Consider the following 15,148-nt stretch of genomic DNA (forward strand, 5'->3'; position numbering starts at 1 on the left):
TGGGTGAAACACTGAAATACCACAGATACCATTTTCCCCTACAAGTCTTTGTTAGGAAAAGCTTGCTCTGTGGTAGGCATCTAATTAAGCTCATCTTTGTGATGGTGTATGAGTTGCTTTAGTTAAATCAAGGTATTATTAATCTTGTAGTTATCCACCTACTCATTCCAAACTTTGTGCACTCATTTGTTACTGTCACTTTAAAGCAGCAATGGAAGGAGACTGAAAAACTTGTTTTAAAAGCTGTACTTGAGCTAAGTAAGCTCATGATACAGGTGAAGACGTGCTTAACGCAACCCTTCATCTCAGGCCCAAATCCTGTTTGTGTTCGTGTCCAACGTAAAAGAACTTCAGCGCGTTACACAGTGCAGTAAGGGAAGCAGCTCACGCTGCTGTTGCAGTTTGTTTGTGTTTGTCCCGGGATTCCCGTGCGCGTGTGTGAATATCCGTGTGGTCGTTTGAACCGGCAGATCTGGCAGTGTGGCGGGAAGCTGCTCTTTGTTCCCTGCTCCCGCGTCGGACACATCTATCGTCTCCAAGGCTGGCAAGGAAATCCACCCCCTGTCTACGTTGGCTCCTCTCCGACGCTAAAGGTACCGTTCTGCTGCAACCTGCAAGGTGTTTTCATTTTAGACAACAGATTTAAGTTTATAATTAAACTGTCAGCAGTATTTCAACAGCTCTTCATCTAAAGCTAAATGATGTATAAAACTAAGGTTGTTGTTCCAGTGGCAGGGATATCTAGGTGCCAATCCCAGCAATATTAAGAGCAGAGACTCCCAGGAAACTTTCTCCTCTTCCACTCCTCACCACGCCTGAGGTTTAAATCACATATCCACTTATTTATTCTCACCCATCCAGAGTGCTGAACTACAGCACACTCCTGGAAGATGATGGTCATGGGTTTGTTTTGACTATGCAGAACATGATCCCCAAGATCCTCCTGAGTTAATGCTGTAATCTAGTGTCTCTCAGACCTTTATAGCTGCTTTTGTTTCAGTTAATTTTTGCAGCAGCAAAGGACACTCTGAAAAATAGGGTACTCTGCACTTTGGAGGAAAGGTTTGTCACTCAGGCACCTTATAAGATGGAAAATACTGCTCCAAAAGGCTACCAAAGACTACTAAAATACTACTAAAAGGAGACATCATCACCTCAAGTGAGTCCATATCTGAAGAGAGAAACTGAATCAAGAAAACCAGCTGCGGGTTATGAACTTGATCCTTTACAGGCTTCTACCCATAGGCACAGAGACAACCTTCCTGTTGAGGTTGCCTGCTGTCTAGTTTAAGCTTCTTGTAGTGCAAGGTTTCGGCACTTGTAAATCCCATTTCTACAGACGCAGTGTTTTATGAATTCCAGGCCCAGAGATGTCTTCCATGACTGTCATCTAACAAAGCGAAGCAAGCAGACTCTAAAAGAAACACTTTCCTTGTATTAGTGAATTGATTTGCATGTTGAGCAAACAACCCACTGGAAGGGAGAGGTAGATGCATGTAGCTGGGAATAGGGACAGGGAAAGAGCAATGGGAGGCAAGAGAAGTGTTAGCTATGTTTTTATTGGTGCTAGCAAGCTATTTGTCTTGTCTGAGATGGTAAAACTCCACTAATCTGAAAAAAAATATATATCTGATCAAAGGTATTTGCTGCAGATCCCAATGCCTTACATGCGCCTGGCCATCTCCTTGGTGCATAGAGCAAGCCCTGCTGAGGATCCCTAAATATTAGGGAGCTTCTCTGCACAGGGCAGCACCCAGGGGCAGCTTTTGCCCTGTTCAGCCACACTCCTCCTCGCACGTAGATGTGGTTTTCTTACCGCTTTGCTCAAATTGGCTGGATGCAGATGAAAGTAAATCATGCAGTAATATGTGCCATTAGTCAGATCTGTTAAGGTTTTGATTTAACACTGTAAAACAGAAATGCTGGAAGACCCCTACTAAGTGGGATGTGCATCTGGCATGTGTGCAGGTAATGTAGAGATAAGGGCCATCATAAAATCTGGGTGGATGGATGTGCTGGAGAGGCTTCTTCACCAGATGAGCCTTCCCATTTTTTCTTTCCTTAAAGCAACAATAAACTACTTTACTTAATGCATATAAGGAGATAAGATCACCTTGATGTGTCATTAGCTGACTGGTTTAAGGCTTAAGACTTCACCCTTTGTGGACTAATGTGTGCCATTCACTCTGTTAGTGCTGTAGAAGGTGAATGCAAACTCTGAATTGCAGCCCTGCTATGTAGCCAGTGACTGCACCTATAGCTGAAGAAACTTTTGTTTTCTTTCCCAAAGATTCCCTAAACTTAGAAAAATACTTCCTGTGCTCATTAAGTCAATTCATTTTGCTGGCTTCACCTCTACAGTCTCATCTGAGAACAGTGTTTCTGTGTCCTGTATAATCTTCTGAAGATGCGAATTATTAGCGGTATAAAATAATTTCACTCAAGCATTTTTAGAAAAAAACATCCTTATATTTGTAGAATTAATGTGCTTTATATCTGACCTATTGTGTGCATATCACGAGGTAGCAACGAAAGATGTTGTTATTGTTCACAGAACTATGTCAGAGTTGTGGAAGTGTGGTGGGACGAATATAAAGATTATTTTTATGCCAGTCGGCCGGAGACAAAAGCGCTTCCCTACGGAGATATCTCCGAGCTGAAAAAATTCCGTGAAGATCACAACTGCAAAAGCTTTAAGTGGTTTATGGAAGAAATCGCATATGACATAACCACCTATTATCCCTTACCGCCTAAAAATGTGGAATGGGGAGAGGTATGTAAAGCATATAACCTATATTTATTTTAGAGGCATTGGTTTTAAAGTTGGGAATTCTCTCTCTCTCTCTCTCTCTCTCTTTTTTTTTTTTTTTCCATTCTCTATTTTTTTTCTTATCTCCTCACATCTTGCACAAGATCAGAACAACCTAACAGAGTTCCTACTTCACCTCATTTTTGAAGATCTGGGAGGTTGAACACACTTCAGTGGGAGACTGAATAGATGAAAATACTTGAAAGTGCTGCACTCTTCAGTGTCATTAATTTGGGACTGATCTTTGCAACTCTAGCTTTACCACTGTGCTCATTAGCTCTTAAGAGCCCTCAAATTAGTATGGGTAGCACGTTCGCCATCTGAAAAGTGAACATCTTTATTTAAATTTCACTTGCAGTCTTATCGAGATGTCTGTGTGGCAGATACATTTTCCTGGTTTGAATAAGTGGAAATTTCTAAATTTTTGTCCATTTATTTTTGCCTAGAGACCAGTTTAAAGTGAATCACCCCTCCTTTTTTTTTTTCCCCTAGATTAGAGGGTTTGAAACCTCCTACTGTATCGACAGCATGGGACACACCAATGGCGGCATTGTTGAACTTGGGCCATGTCACAGAATGGGAGGAAACCAGGTAAGTGGCTTTGAGGAAAGTTGGAAAGAGAATTGCTCTCATTGGAAGGTAACAAAGCCACTTCTCTGTTCAAGTCGCACGTAAAATGTCTGTGCCAACTGCAAAAATGTGAGTTAGGAATTTTCTTTAAGCATACCGATGCCCCTCCTATACAGCAATCTGAAAGTATCATTTCAAACAAACTGTCCAAAATTGAAGAAATAAGTTTCCAGTCCTCCTCCTATCCCCACAAGAGAGGTAAATACATGAGGAAGTGAGCCTGTGCTTTAAAGCAATGATAACACTGCGCTAGTGCAACTGCAGCTCTGGGCATCACTGACAATTGTTCATTTATCCTCAAGTAATCCTTCAGGAAAGAGCCCCCTTGCTCTGGCTCAGTTATTTCCCAAGATTGTTTCCTTTTGTAATGAAAATATAAACACTGTTCTATAACAGTAATGAAATGTAATGAAAATATAAAAATTCACCTTCTGCCACAAAAGGTGAGTACAAATTTGTCTTTTCTTCATTTATAAACTAATTGGCAAAAGTTAATTGCTGTTAGATCATTGCACTCTACTGTCTACTGTCTTGTTTCATCTAAATCTTCATAAACATGTCCACACTACCAAGACTACTACAGGCTGTACAGGCTGTTTTGTATTTATGTCTCCTTTTTGAGTTGGATAAATTCTCAGCATTTAAAGACCTTACTTGGTCTAATGTAGACCTGAAACAAACTCAAAAGATATTCATAATGAGCTTGTGCTCATGCAGGCAAGGCTCACCATGGCAGTCCTGAAACCACATTATCGAGTGATGTTGTAAATAAATAAATAAATAAATGGAAATAAACAAAACCTCTTCAGTTAATTCTTAATTGGATAGCCTCTGGAAATGCATTTTTGATTTTAAGCAAACACCCACTAAAATGCCTTTCCTGTATATGCTACCTCAAAACATCCTATGGCAGTTATTTCATAAGAAGTAATTAAGATAATCTGCCTGTATTTACATATATTAGTTTTTGATTTTCTCCATGTATAAAATATCAAAGTTTTACTGTCTTCAGATGAAAATACTGGCTAGGGCAAAAGACTTGCTAGCAGCCCTACAGAAAGGGCTATTCAGCTGTCAAACCATACAAAGACTATTAATCAAACACTTCCAGAAGTCTCCCAGATAGGAATCCCTCACTCTATTTTTATGATTTTTGTCTCACTTGGCAAGTTTCTTAGCCCTTCTAAATCCAAATGGGAAGTCAGCCATAAAATAGAGTATCTGAGAGTGAGACTAATGCCTTACATTATCTAAAATAAGGAGTCCTCCTTAAAGCTAGAAGCAATAATACCAAAGGATATTTTGAATGATGCAGTTTCTTTGGCGTTCTTGATGTGTCTAAAATGTTGGCTATTTTATGAAGTAAACTACTAAAAAGGTGTCATCTTTTTATGTGTTAGCTTTTCCGTATCAATGAAGCTAATCAACTCATGCAGTACGATCAGTGCTTAACTAAAGGAACAGATGGATCCAAAGTCACAATTACACACTGTAATCTGAACGAATACAAGGATTGGCAATACTTCAAGGTATGTAACAGAAACAGGGGGAAGCGCATTTCTGTTTGTATCCTGTTTTGTCTCACCTTCTTTAGTATTATTCCACGTGCACCTGAAAATAGACATCTATGACAAGGTTAACTGAGCTCAGTAAATTGCCCATGGCATGTTCTTGGAATCCCCTGCTTACTGGAAAAAGGTTCTCCTGGGGGGAAGATGTTTTTGTTGGTGCCTCCTGTATTCTGAAGGGAGAATCTTCAAAGAAAACCTTGTGAGGCTCCATGTGCAGCCACAGGGGTGTTAGGAGCCAGCCCTTGTCTCAAGGGAAGTAAAGAGGATGCCACCAGTGACAGCGTTTGTAGAAGCTTTTTGTGCCATCCTCCTCTCTGCTGGTAGGCTTGCCATTGACAAAAGTTCCCCGCATAATGGATACTCTGAGAAGATGACTTAAAAGCTGATGCGCTTTTAGCAACTAGGAGCAGTACAACATCTGATCTGGGGTTGTGTAAATTGGAGCACTGCTCTCTTTTAGAGACAGAAGATATTTTAAGCCTCGCATAGGAACAGCTAAGCATGACTTTGCTCATCAAGTGCCTTTTTGTGTTGTCTTTGCCTTTTTCAGGATTTCTTCTCCCTGTTCATTAACCATTCCCTAAGTAAACACAGTCTGTTGTGAATTATGGGTGTGGAGCCAGTATAAAGCAATTGCAAAATATTATGGATTTTTAATAAGGGCTTGGAATGCTGGCTGATAAACGTGTTAAAGCTGTTACCATCCATTTAGTAAGCACGAGGCTTTTCATGTCTCTAGTCTTGATTTTCCCTAAAAAAAAGAGGAGGGTAGTCTAAGGGCAATGTTATCCTCAGATGCATCTGCATATAATTTGGTCTTGTGTCTAAGAAAATCTTCGCCCTGTTAGGGATTTTTGCCTCGCTATGTCACTGCTCCTGGACGTTTGTTAGTTCGCAGCCGGCCACCGGGCCGTGTTTGTCTCACGGGTGCAGGCGCTGCTGAGCTTGCTGTGCCCTAAGCACCCCCTCTTGTGTGGCACGTGCACAGAGCTGGGGGAGCCCGAGGGCAGGATGTGCCCACTCGGCTTTCCTGAGCTGCTCACAAAGACAGAAATCTTCACATGCGAGGTTTAAATATCAATAAGCAGTGTTTCATTGTCTGCTGACTCTGCCTTTAATATCAGAGTGAGATACAGCACTTGTCGGTCCCCCAGCCTTTCTAGTTTGTTGCAGCCCATTGCTCGGCTCCTCTCCGAGCATTTCTTTTGTGCAAGAAGATCCATTTCCTCCACGGTGGTGCCGTGTTGTGCAATTGTTTACTTATTGCTACAGTAGGCACTGCCTGGGTTCTAGCACAAACCAGTGGTTGATTTCCAAAAAGGAGGAGAAAGAGGTGAGAGCAGCAGGACCACCAAGGCTGTGCTGCAGGCAAGCAGAGAGAAACTTGGCACTTCCCGCAGCACAGTGGGTACGGCCGCTTTTTCCAACGCAAGGGTGCAAGCAGTGAAATGCTTATGAACTGCTGAAAGACATTGTGGCCGAGTGTGAGCACAGGCTGCCAGGAGATGCTTATCGGGCCGGCGCGCGGCGTGTGGGAGAGCGCTGTGCGCCAGCCAGGGTGGTGCTGTGGCTGTGTGCAGCCTTCAAGGCCGCAGCCCCACGGCCGCTGCCAGGCCTGCGCGTCAGGGCCGCAGCCCCATGGCCACTGCCAGGCCCCGGCCTGCGCGTCAGGGCCGCAGCCCCACGGCCGCTGCCAGGCCCCGGCCTGCGCAGCACCCTGCGCCTCCCACAGGCCAAACAGCCCTTCTCCTCTCTGTTTTCCCTCCTGTCACCAGTCAAACGAAGCAAAATCCATGCTTTCCTCCCACCCTCAATATAGTTAACATGGTTACTTTATGTGAGAGCTAACCTGAGGAGGATCTTCCCAGTGAAGGCAGTTCTCATAGAGCTGTTGAGCTGTCCTCAGCACTTTACTCCTCTTTTTTGGATATGGGATAAAAGTGGAAGTGTTTTAGACAGTGTTGGTTATCTTCTTAGCAGTGTATTTCCACAGAGAAATGTGAGCTGTTTCAAGTGGAAAAATATATATCGAGTTTCATAACATGAAGGATGTGAAAATCCAGATATAACAAGTAATATATTGAGTATAGAACTAGTCTTTCCACAGGGACCCTGAAACCTGTTTCTATAACAGTAAATAGCTATATTAAAGTCGTGAATGGGGGGAAAAAATATCAAACGTGTCTGTAAATATATATATATATATATGTGTGTGTATGTGTATGTGTGTGTTGTTGATGGTTTTGTTTTCCAGAATCTGCACAGATTTACTCATATTCCATCAGGGAAGTGCTTGGATCGTTCCGAGGTCCTACATCAAGTCTTTATTTCAGAGTGTGACTCCAATAAAGCCACGCAGAAATGGGAAATGAACAACATTCTTAGTGTGTAGACAAACAAAAAACCTACCTACTGACACATTAATTTGTACAGGACTGAAAATAGCCTGAAAACTGCTGCAACTATTAACTCTGTAAAGCTGCAAGCCTCCTGACTTGGATGAAGGACATAGGTGAACTGTGACTATTACAATAACATTATCATCTGCAGTTAATGTTTACAAAACTGCTTTACCTTAAACTCTGTAGATGTTTACATCTTTTTGTTTCAAGATGTTGGTAAATTAATGTGCTGTTAGCTATGTTTCATAGGAACGTAGTTAAAAGCACTGTCGTCTTCTTTGGGATTACACTCAGGGGTCTGAAGGCAGTTTTTTTACACACACTTGAAAAGGTTGGAGTAACCAGACTTTCATAGAACTTGGTGATTATCAACCTGTTGTATATTTTTATTTAATTTCACATCTTACTAAGCACTGCCACAGGTTCTTAGCCAGGGTGGCCTTCTCTCACAGTCATGCTGCTTTTTCGGAAGGTGAAATTTAACATATTTAGTGCCTCTTTCATTTCTCTATTTTACAAGAACAGCATTTGTTGGCAATTAGTGGATTTTCTTTTCTGAGCTGTGACCATGGTAGGGATCAACTGTACCCCCCCATGTAACTACTGTGTTATCTAAGAGAAATTTCTGCTTCCAGTTTGGCGAGTGGACTTACTGCTTATGGGTGAGTTAAAGCACAGGCTACAGGAAAACGAGCAGTGAGATCTCCCAGAATCTCTCATGTGCCCCTTGGCTGCAGATGCTCCAACTCCATTAGAATCTGAAATTGGGGATGTTGCCCCAGGATCTGTTCCTTTCACTTGGTGTATTTGACCAAATGCTGGAGTAACTAAATGCTTTTTCTATAGCGCAAGGAAGAGCTTAGTGTCACATGTAGCACTGTGTGGTACATTTGATGAAGGCAAGCACCCTCTGAATTCCAATTAAAAATTCATCAGCACCAAATTTACTTGTTTATATCATGCCTTACATACATACTAAAAAGAAAAGCCGCACAATTAAATAAAATGTAGAATTAATCCAATTCTTTATTTGTAGAGTTCCAAATGGAATTCACGCAGAGGTGAAGTGAAACTTTTAATTGGGAAAAAATTATATCTATATTAACACATGTGCATACTTCTTAAAAAGATTATGGGTAACGCTTGTTTGGATTCCAGATTTAGAGTTGATAAAAGGGAATCCTGAAACCACATCTGTTCATATTTTTTTTTTTCACTGGAAACTTTTCCTGAAGGATTATGAACACAAAATACAACCACTTGGTGCTATCTATGGTGTACAAAGTAGAATGTGAAGAAGCAGTTGCTAAAAAATGTTTTGAATGGGAGTTTGTAGTAGAAACTTCTGTAAGAATATAAGTATTTACTCTAAATGAACAGACGTGGAGGAGAAATGACTTACCCTTCCTTCCTTATTCAAGATTTTGTGACTGTTAAATATTGATGCCATCAGAGTGTACTGATGTAATAAGCATTACATCTATAACATGTCACACTATTAAATATGACTGAATATTCCTCTGAAATCTAGCAGCTTCCATTGACTTTAACAAGGGTTATGTATCCTGTGACAGAGATTGATCATTATAGGGCTGTCTGCACTGATATGTTGATTTGGGATCTTTCCTAGTTTCTTTAAACTTTTCATCTATCCTTTAAGAGGTATGGAACATAAAGGAGGGAGAAACTGGAAAAAGGAGAAAAAGGGTGTGTGTTGGTACCTGTCCCTTGTGTGTATGAAAACTGACTCCATTTTTGTTTGTTGGGTAGATTAATTTAATCATATTACTATGCATAAGAGAAAGGTGGCACATAAATTGTGCGGATGTGCATTTTCAATGGGTATTTTGTGCAATTCATTAAAAGCTGATGCTGTATGTGAATATGAATCTGTATGTGAGACTGAAAACCTTACAAAATATGAGATCATAAGAAGCTGTAGCTGTAATGACTTTTTCCTATCTCGCCTGCTTGGAAAAAAATAATTCCCATAATCTTGCTTTGTAAGTTGATGATAATATCACTATGCATTTCTACATATTTTATAAATTTGATTTATGCAGATTTTGATACACTGTATGTTTCTGTAGAAATTGTATAAATCTTTTAAAAATTTATTAGGGATAAATCTGAGAAGCCTATGTATATCTTCGTTATGGGTTGCTTGTTTTTTTAGGTGAAGTAAATAAAATATTTGAAATTTTGGGTTTATTATGCTTTACAGAATAAAATGGATCTTTATAGGAACCCCTTATTTCTAAATTTAGACAACTTAAAACATTAAAATATTTTTTTTCTTTTTGTTTAGGTGCCGTTTATCACATCTGTGGGTTTGAGAGTTTTTTCAGTGATACCAAAACCAGAATTTCTACTGAGAGTTACCATGCAGACACATTTGGATTCTGTGTTACCTGCCCTGAGCTAGGTGGATAAAATTTAGCCGGTTCACAGGAAATGAATGTGGTGATGATTTCTAAAGTAGAACCAGAAAACAGTTGGAAGTGCTTTAACTTACAGTTCACCTCAGTCAGTATGCTTGCATAAACAAATACTTTTTTCCCCAAATATTTTTTGCCTGGGAAGGTTTGTTAGTAAAAGATTGTGCAGTTCATCCAAGCTATGGAAGATGCAAGTTCTGGCGTAGGAGCAAAGCTAAATGCTGAAACTTGCAACACTAAAAAGTTTTTGGAGGTAAATTATTGTTTTCCAGCCGTGTCTAACAATGCACTTCCATGTGTTCAGCCTGTGGAAGGCTCCTTTGGCAGGTCAGCGTGTTTACAGTGCCAGCCACTCCATGTGCAGAATACCCTCTTAGGCTGAAACACAGCATCGGGGAGGAAGGAGGGAGGAGGAGGCCTCTATAGGGTTTCCTCATTACCCTAGGGCACCAAAGCCCATGAAAATGCTGGCATCCTATAGTCAATCCCTTCTCCTTCCCTTCTGCCCATCAAAATCCTGTACCACTATTTGCTCTTTGTTATGATCCTCCTCCTCCGAATAGCAATCCCTGACTGCTCTTGAAACGAGCTTGAGGTCTAATACCCATGCTACACTAGGCATCTATCGGAGAAAAAAAAAAAAAAAAAAGGATCATTTTTCTTAGGTTTTGCAATATCTGCAGCACAGTTCTTCCTTTAGGTTAAAGAAGGTTCAATTGTGCAAGACCCATAGAGGCATAATAAGAAGAGGAAGTTGTGAAAATGCAGAAAAGTTATTTATACCATTAAACACAAGCTATTTGCTTTTGTTTTTGTAAAAGCATTTACTGTCTGTTTCCTGCTTGTAAACTTGCATCCACTGATGACAATAGATGAAGAAGAAACAGATTAGTAAAAGAAAAAAAAAATCAGTATTTCTGCTTTTAATAGTTCTCTGCCTTGCTCTGAAAAGAGGGAATGCTGCTGCTTGCTCTGTTCTCTGTTTGCTGTCTGGGGAGGTCAGAACCCGTTGCTAGTTTTCAGCCCCTTGGCTGTTGACTTCACTTACGTTGCAGGTCTCCTTTGGATGCCAAAGCCTGGGAAAGGTAAGCCAGGTAGCTCGTATGGAATGACTACTTAAAGCCTACGTGGATAAGCCATGGAGAACCTCAGGTGAGTCTGCCTCGCTGAGGCTAAGGGGCAAATCTGCACTTACAGCACAGGCTGTAGGTGCCCTCGGGCCTGGAGCCCCTTGTGCCGCGAGCTCTGGGGAGCCCCTGCTCTGCTGCAGCCCTGTGTGTGGTTCCCATGGGCTCGTGTCCCGATGCGGAGCACGACGAGGGCAGGAAGAGCTGATCCGGGGCATTGCACATCTCATTAACCAGCCCAGTAAATGGTTAGTAACCTCCTGGTTTTAATCTTCAAAACGTCGTCTGTGTCTCTGTGACACGAGACTGTTTGGGTGTTCTCGGCTGCAAGGTGACATAGGCCCTGTTCTGTGGGGTGTTTTGGCTTGCTTTCTTCTTTCACAAAGGCACGCTGTCCTGCGGCCCTTCTCAAGAGCAGTATGGAAGGAAACGGTCCTTGGCAAGGCAGGGACATAGCTCATGGTCTGATGGATCTGAACTAGCTGCAGAAAAATGCAAATTCCTTCAGTTAACAGGTGCGCCAAGGTGACGAGGATCAAAGCCTGCAAGAGGGATTTAGAGCTCCTTGGACACCGGAGATGAAAAGTGTGCGTGCTTGCCCGAGCCCTTCTGCTTCTCACCAAGAAGCTACTTCCCTGAAGAGAAATGATTTATTTAGCAGCAAGAACCATGTCCCTTCCTCCAGGGCAAGTGAAGCAGGGTTAAAGCCAGGTAGATCCCTTGTGAATGCAATTGTGGAGTTGGAAAGCAGAGCTTTCCTATGTGAGCTCCCAAGTGGTGAACCTCGGTGGGCCTGTGGATGTGGCCTGGAGTCAGCACTGCTGCTTGTGCAAGAGAAGGGTTCTCGTGGGAGAGGGAGGCTGAAAGGAGCAGAAAGGTGGGAGAGGCAGCGTAGCACAAACCTGGATTATATAGCCCCAAATGCTGAGGCTGTAATGCCTGACGTGTGGGTGGTGGCAACAGTAGACCTATAGCTGAGAATGAGGCCCTAGATGGAGAAGGGAGAAATCACAGCAGACGGGATATTTTACATTTCTTGAAAATGTAAAATATGGGGGAAGAGTGTGTTAGTCAAGGGGGCAACGTGCTGGGGCAGTTGTTAAAATACAGTCATTGGATAAAAATTAAAGTGTCTTGTTTGGAGCAGGCCTTCCATGCCACTCCAAAGCTCTGGAGTCAAAATAGTCTAGATACAGCCTTCTCTCTTGAAATCTATGCCACAGTTTTCCTCCACTGATGGATCTCTGAATATGAAGTCCTTTGGATCTTGTGTTTAACTGCGTATTTTGGATTAGGTCTGTGACAGAGATCCAGCAATAGAACATCAGATTAAAAGCTGTGACCAGAGCCACAAAGACTAGTATAGGCATTTTCAAGGGCTCTTGAGAGATAGGTGCCAGCTCTGCTTCCAAAAAAAAAAAAAAAAGAAAAAGAAAAGAAAAAATTGGCATAAATCTCATGCCTAGAGCCCCCGGGAAAGCGTCGCCTCGTTCTTGTGCATTCAGGGGACTGGGAGATGTCCCTGGCAATGGGTGCCTCATAGTTTGCCAGCCTAAACCTGTAGGGTCATTGCACCCTCCTGATGGGGCCTTCGAGACAGGTGGGCTCATCCTGCGGAGAGCTACAATTAAAGTTCTCATATTTCTGAGGCAGCAGTGAGAGAAAGTAGGACTGAATGGAGGTGGAGGCTTTCTGGAAAGGTTCTGGTGGGTTCATAAGAAGGGAGATTTGGCAAGAACCCACCGGGGTGGGTGGGGAAATGGGAAAGCGCACATAGAAAGCTATGGAAGTGGCTCTGCTCATACTGCCCTCTTAATTGTCTGAGAAATGCCCTGGAGTCCTACGTGTCCCAAAGAAGAAGCATCGGAGATGGAGAATTGACCAGCTAATGGAGGGGCAGGCTGTCTGTCCTGTGGCCTGGGGATGAAAAGGAAAGGTAACACAGTATGGGAGGAAAACAACCCTGTAACCTAGTTACAGAATGTGGTCTGGTTCCTATTGATGATATAGATCTGGAGTAAGATACCACTGAGTGGAGTCATTTCTCACTGGAGATAAGCATAACCTCTTGTGCTTCTTTTTTGCCTGTCACCACCATAATCACCATCATTATCTTGTTATCTTCCATGTGATGCCTTGAGAGATGTCTGCCCTCCTGAAGTATTGGGACTCTTGGTTGTTACTCGACAAAGCTGAAGAATATTCTTACTTCAGACATTGAGTTTAAGATAGGAGCTTAGAAGGTATTTAAAGATTACACCAAAGGTCTACCTTGCATAGCATGCCATCTCTTTTGGTGGTCAATAGGATAAGATGGCCAAGGACAGAGTAAAAAGATAGGGCAAATATACAATATTGCTTCTCTAACACTATTCCTGCTTTTGGCAATTTATAATCAAAGGATTTCTGAGCTGGAGATGGCATTTTCTGTGTAATAGTGCAGGATTTATCTAACCACTTTCTGTGCCTTTGGTGGATTTTGAGCATCCATAAAATGACCAAAGTTTCAAGGTACGCTGGCTTATTGGTTTCTTCCTGTGGTGAGATCCAGGAGACTCCCAAAGACCTGTTGAAGACCTCAACTCCTCAACCCAGTAAGTGCTGGGTTAGTGTCCAGTCCGGTACTGGGCAGAGGAGCTTGTTTAGCACTGTCATCACAATGCATTTTTAGAAGAACCTTTCAGGTCCTTCTCTATGAGAAGGCATTTGACTTTGCTCTTTAAGCTTGTCCAAACAAATGTCATCCCTTCAGCTGTGCTCAAGGACAGATACCATGGGCACAAAGTTTACTGCTAGCTCTTTGGGGTAGGAAATACTGAGAGTAGCCTGGCGGGGTTTAGGGAAGGCATCAGATTTGCTGACTACAGGATTCTTTTCTCCGTGTTCATTCCTGGAAGAGCATCAAGGCCCTCTGCACCAGTGGGGATTAAGGTGGGGTATTACCTTGTAGTTGGAGCAATGCACAGGTCAGTGCACTGCTTGGTGCTGCCATGTGACAATTCCTTGAAACTACATGAAAGTAAGTGTGTGTAGACAAATAAATCAAATTGAAGGGATGGGGAGGGGGGAGATTGGGATCTCCTGCACATCCCATTACGAGCGCTGTGGGGCTGCATGCACTGGGGATGAGTTGCACATCTGGGCTCTGTTATGGGATCCTCCACCCGATCCAGGAGGAATCACGCAAAGGCAGGCTGGGCTGGGAGGCAGCTCGTACTAAGGCCCCAGCAATTCCAGAAATGCAGGGACTGCAGGCAAAACGTTTACTTGCCTCAAGATGTGGAGGGAAATACAAGCCAGGAGGAGGAAGGAAGAGAAGAGCAAACAGAAGGTAAGGAAGCGAAGGACGGTGAGACAGGAGCAATGGCAGGTACTGCTGCGGCGCACGCTCCCTCGTCGAGTGAGTGAGGGGAGGCCTGGGATTATAGACAAAATGCCTGTGAAACAGTTACCAGGCCTTTGAACGGAGCTTGAGGTAATCCCAGATAAAATTCCCATTCTGCTTTTTAGGATGTTCTTTGTAGATGCATTTGTAAATTCTTTCTTGTTATTTGAATAGCAAAGCCTGTACCTACTGGGTTCAGTCTGTAGCTGTTCAGATCAAGATTTTCCTTCTGAAAGCACATGGAAAAGGCGGAGGTCTATATACTGCTCTCCAGACTCAGTTCTTTACCTGGAACCTGCCTTATGTTCTAGCTGATTTTGTAACTAATGAGCATCTATTACATCTTCAGGGAAACACCTGTTACAATTCTAGCATCTGTTCTACATTAATATTAAGTAGTTTATTTTCCATCCTCCTTGATGATGAGAAAGGTTAGGACTATTTTTTTTTCCCCTTTACATGTATTGTTTTGAATTAACGCCAGATTTCATCTGCTATTTTCATTATCCAGTCATTTCAGGCAGTAACTGGCTTTGCAGTCTTCTTGCTTTTAGCCTTCTTGTTCACCAAAGCACTGTTCACCACTTTTTTTCTGGATTTTTACTATGAACTTATTTAATAGTCTTACTAGCCCTAGGACTGCCTAAATCCTATGCTTTTTTTTTTTTTAGTAGATTTTTTTTTCCCACTGATTAAATGGGTAATTCATTCACTTATTTATTTATTTATTTTAAACAGACCAATTTAGCTTTTTGTCCACACACTCTCTTCTGTATTATGGTTTCT

The 15,148-nt window shown here is 42.2% G+C and overlaps 1 protein-coding gene across 2 annotated transcripts in view; it reads left to right on the plus strand.

Moving 5' to 3' along the window:
* GALNT7 (polypeptide N-acetylgalactosaminyltransferase 7) overlaps nucleotides 1–9,100 on the plus strand; it is a 34,337-nt gene extending 25,237 nt beyond the window's left edge. For both annotated transcript variants that reach the window (XM_026048638.1, XM_026048639.1), the window contains exons 7-11: nucleotides 471–593; nucleotides 2,555–2,773; nucleotides 3,302–3,400; nucleotides 4,840–4,968; nucleotides 7,265–9,100. In XM_026048638.1, the coding sequence (XP_025904423.1) occupies nucleotides 471–593; nucleotides 2,555–2,773; nucleotides 3,302–3,400; nucleotides 4,840–4,968; nucleotides 7,265–7,402 (708 nt within the window). In that variant the 3' untranslated portion in view covers nucleotides 7,403–9,100. The remainder of the gene's footprint in view (nucleotides 1–470; nucleotides 594–2,554; nucleotides 2,774–3,301; nucleotides 3,401–4,839; nucleotides 4,969–7,264) is intronic.
* Nucleotides 9,101–15,148: the final 6,048 nt, after the last annotated feature.

Source organism: Nothoprocta perdicaria, unplaced genomic scaffold (assembly GCF_003342845.1).
Source record: "Nothoprocta perdicaria isolate Ctin4 unplaced genomic scaffold, notPer1 scaffold_56, whole genome shotgun sequence".
Lineage (NCBI taxonomy): Eukaryota > Metazoa > Chordata > Aves > Tinamiformes > Tinamidae > Nothoprocta > Nothoprocta perdicaria.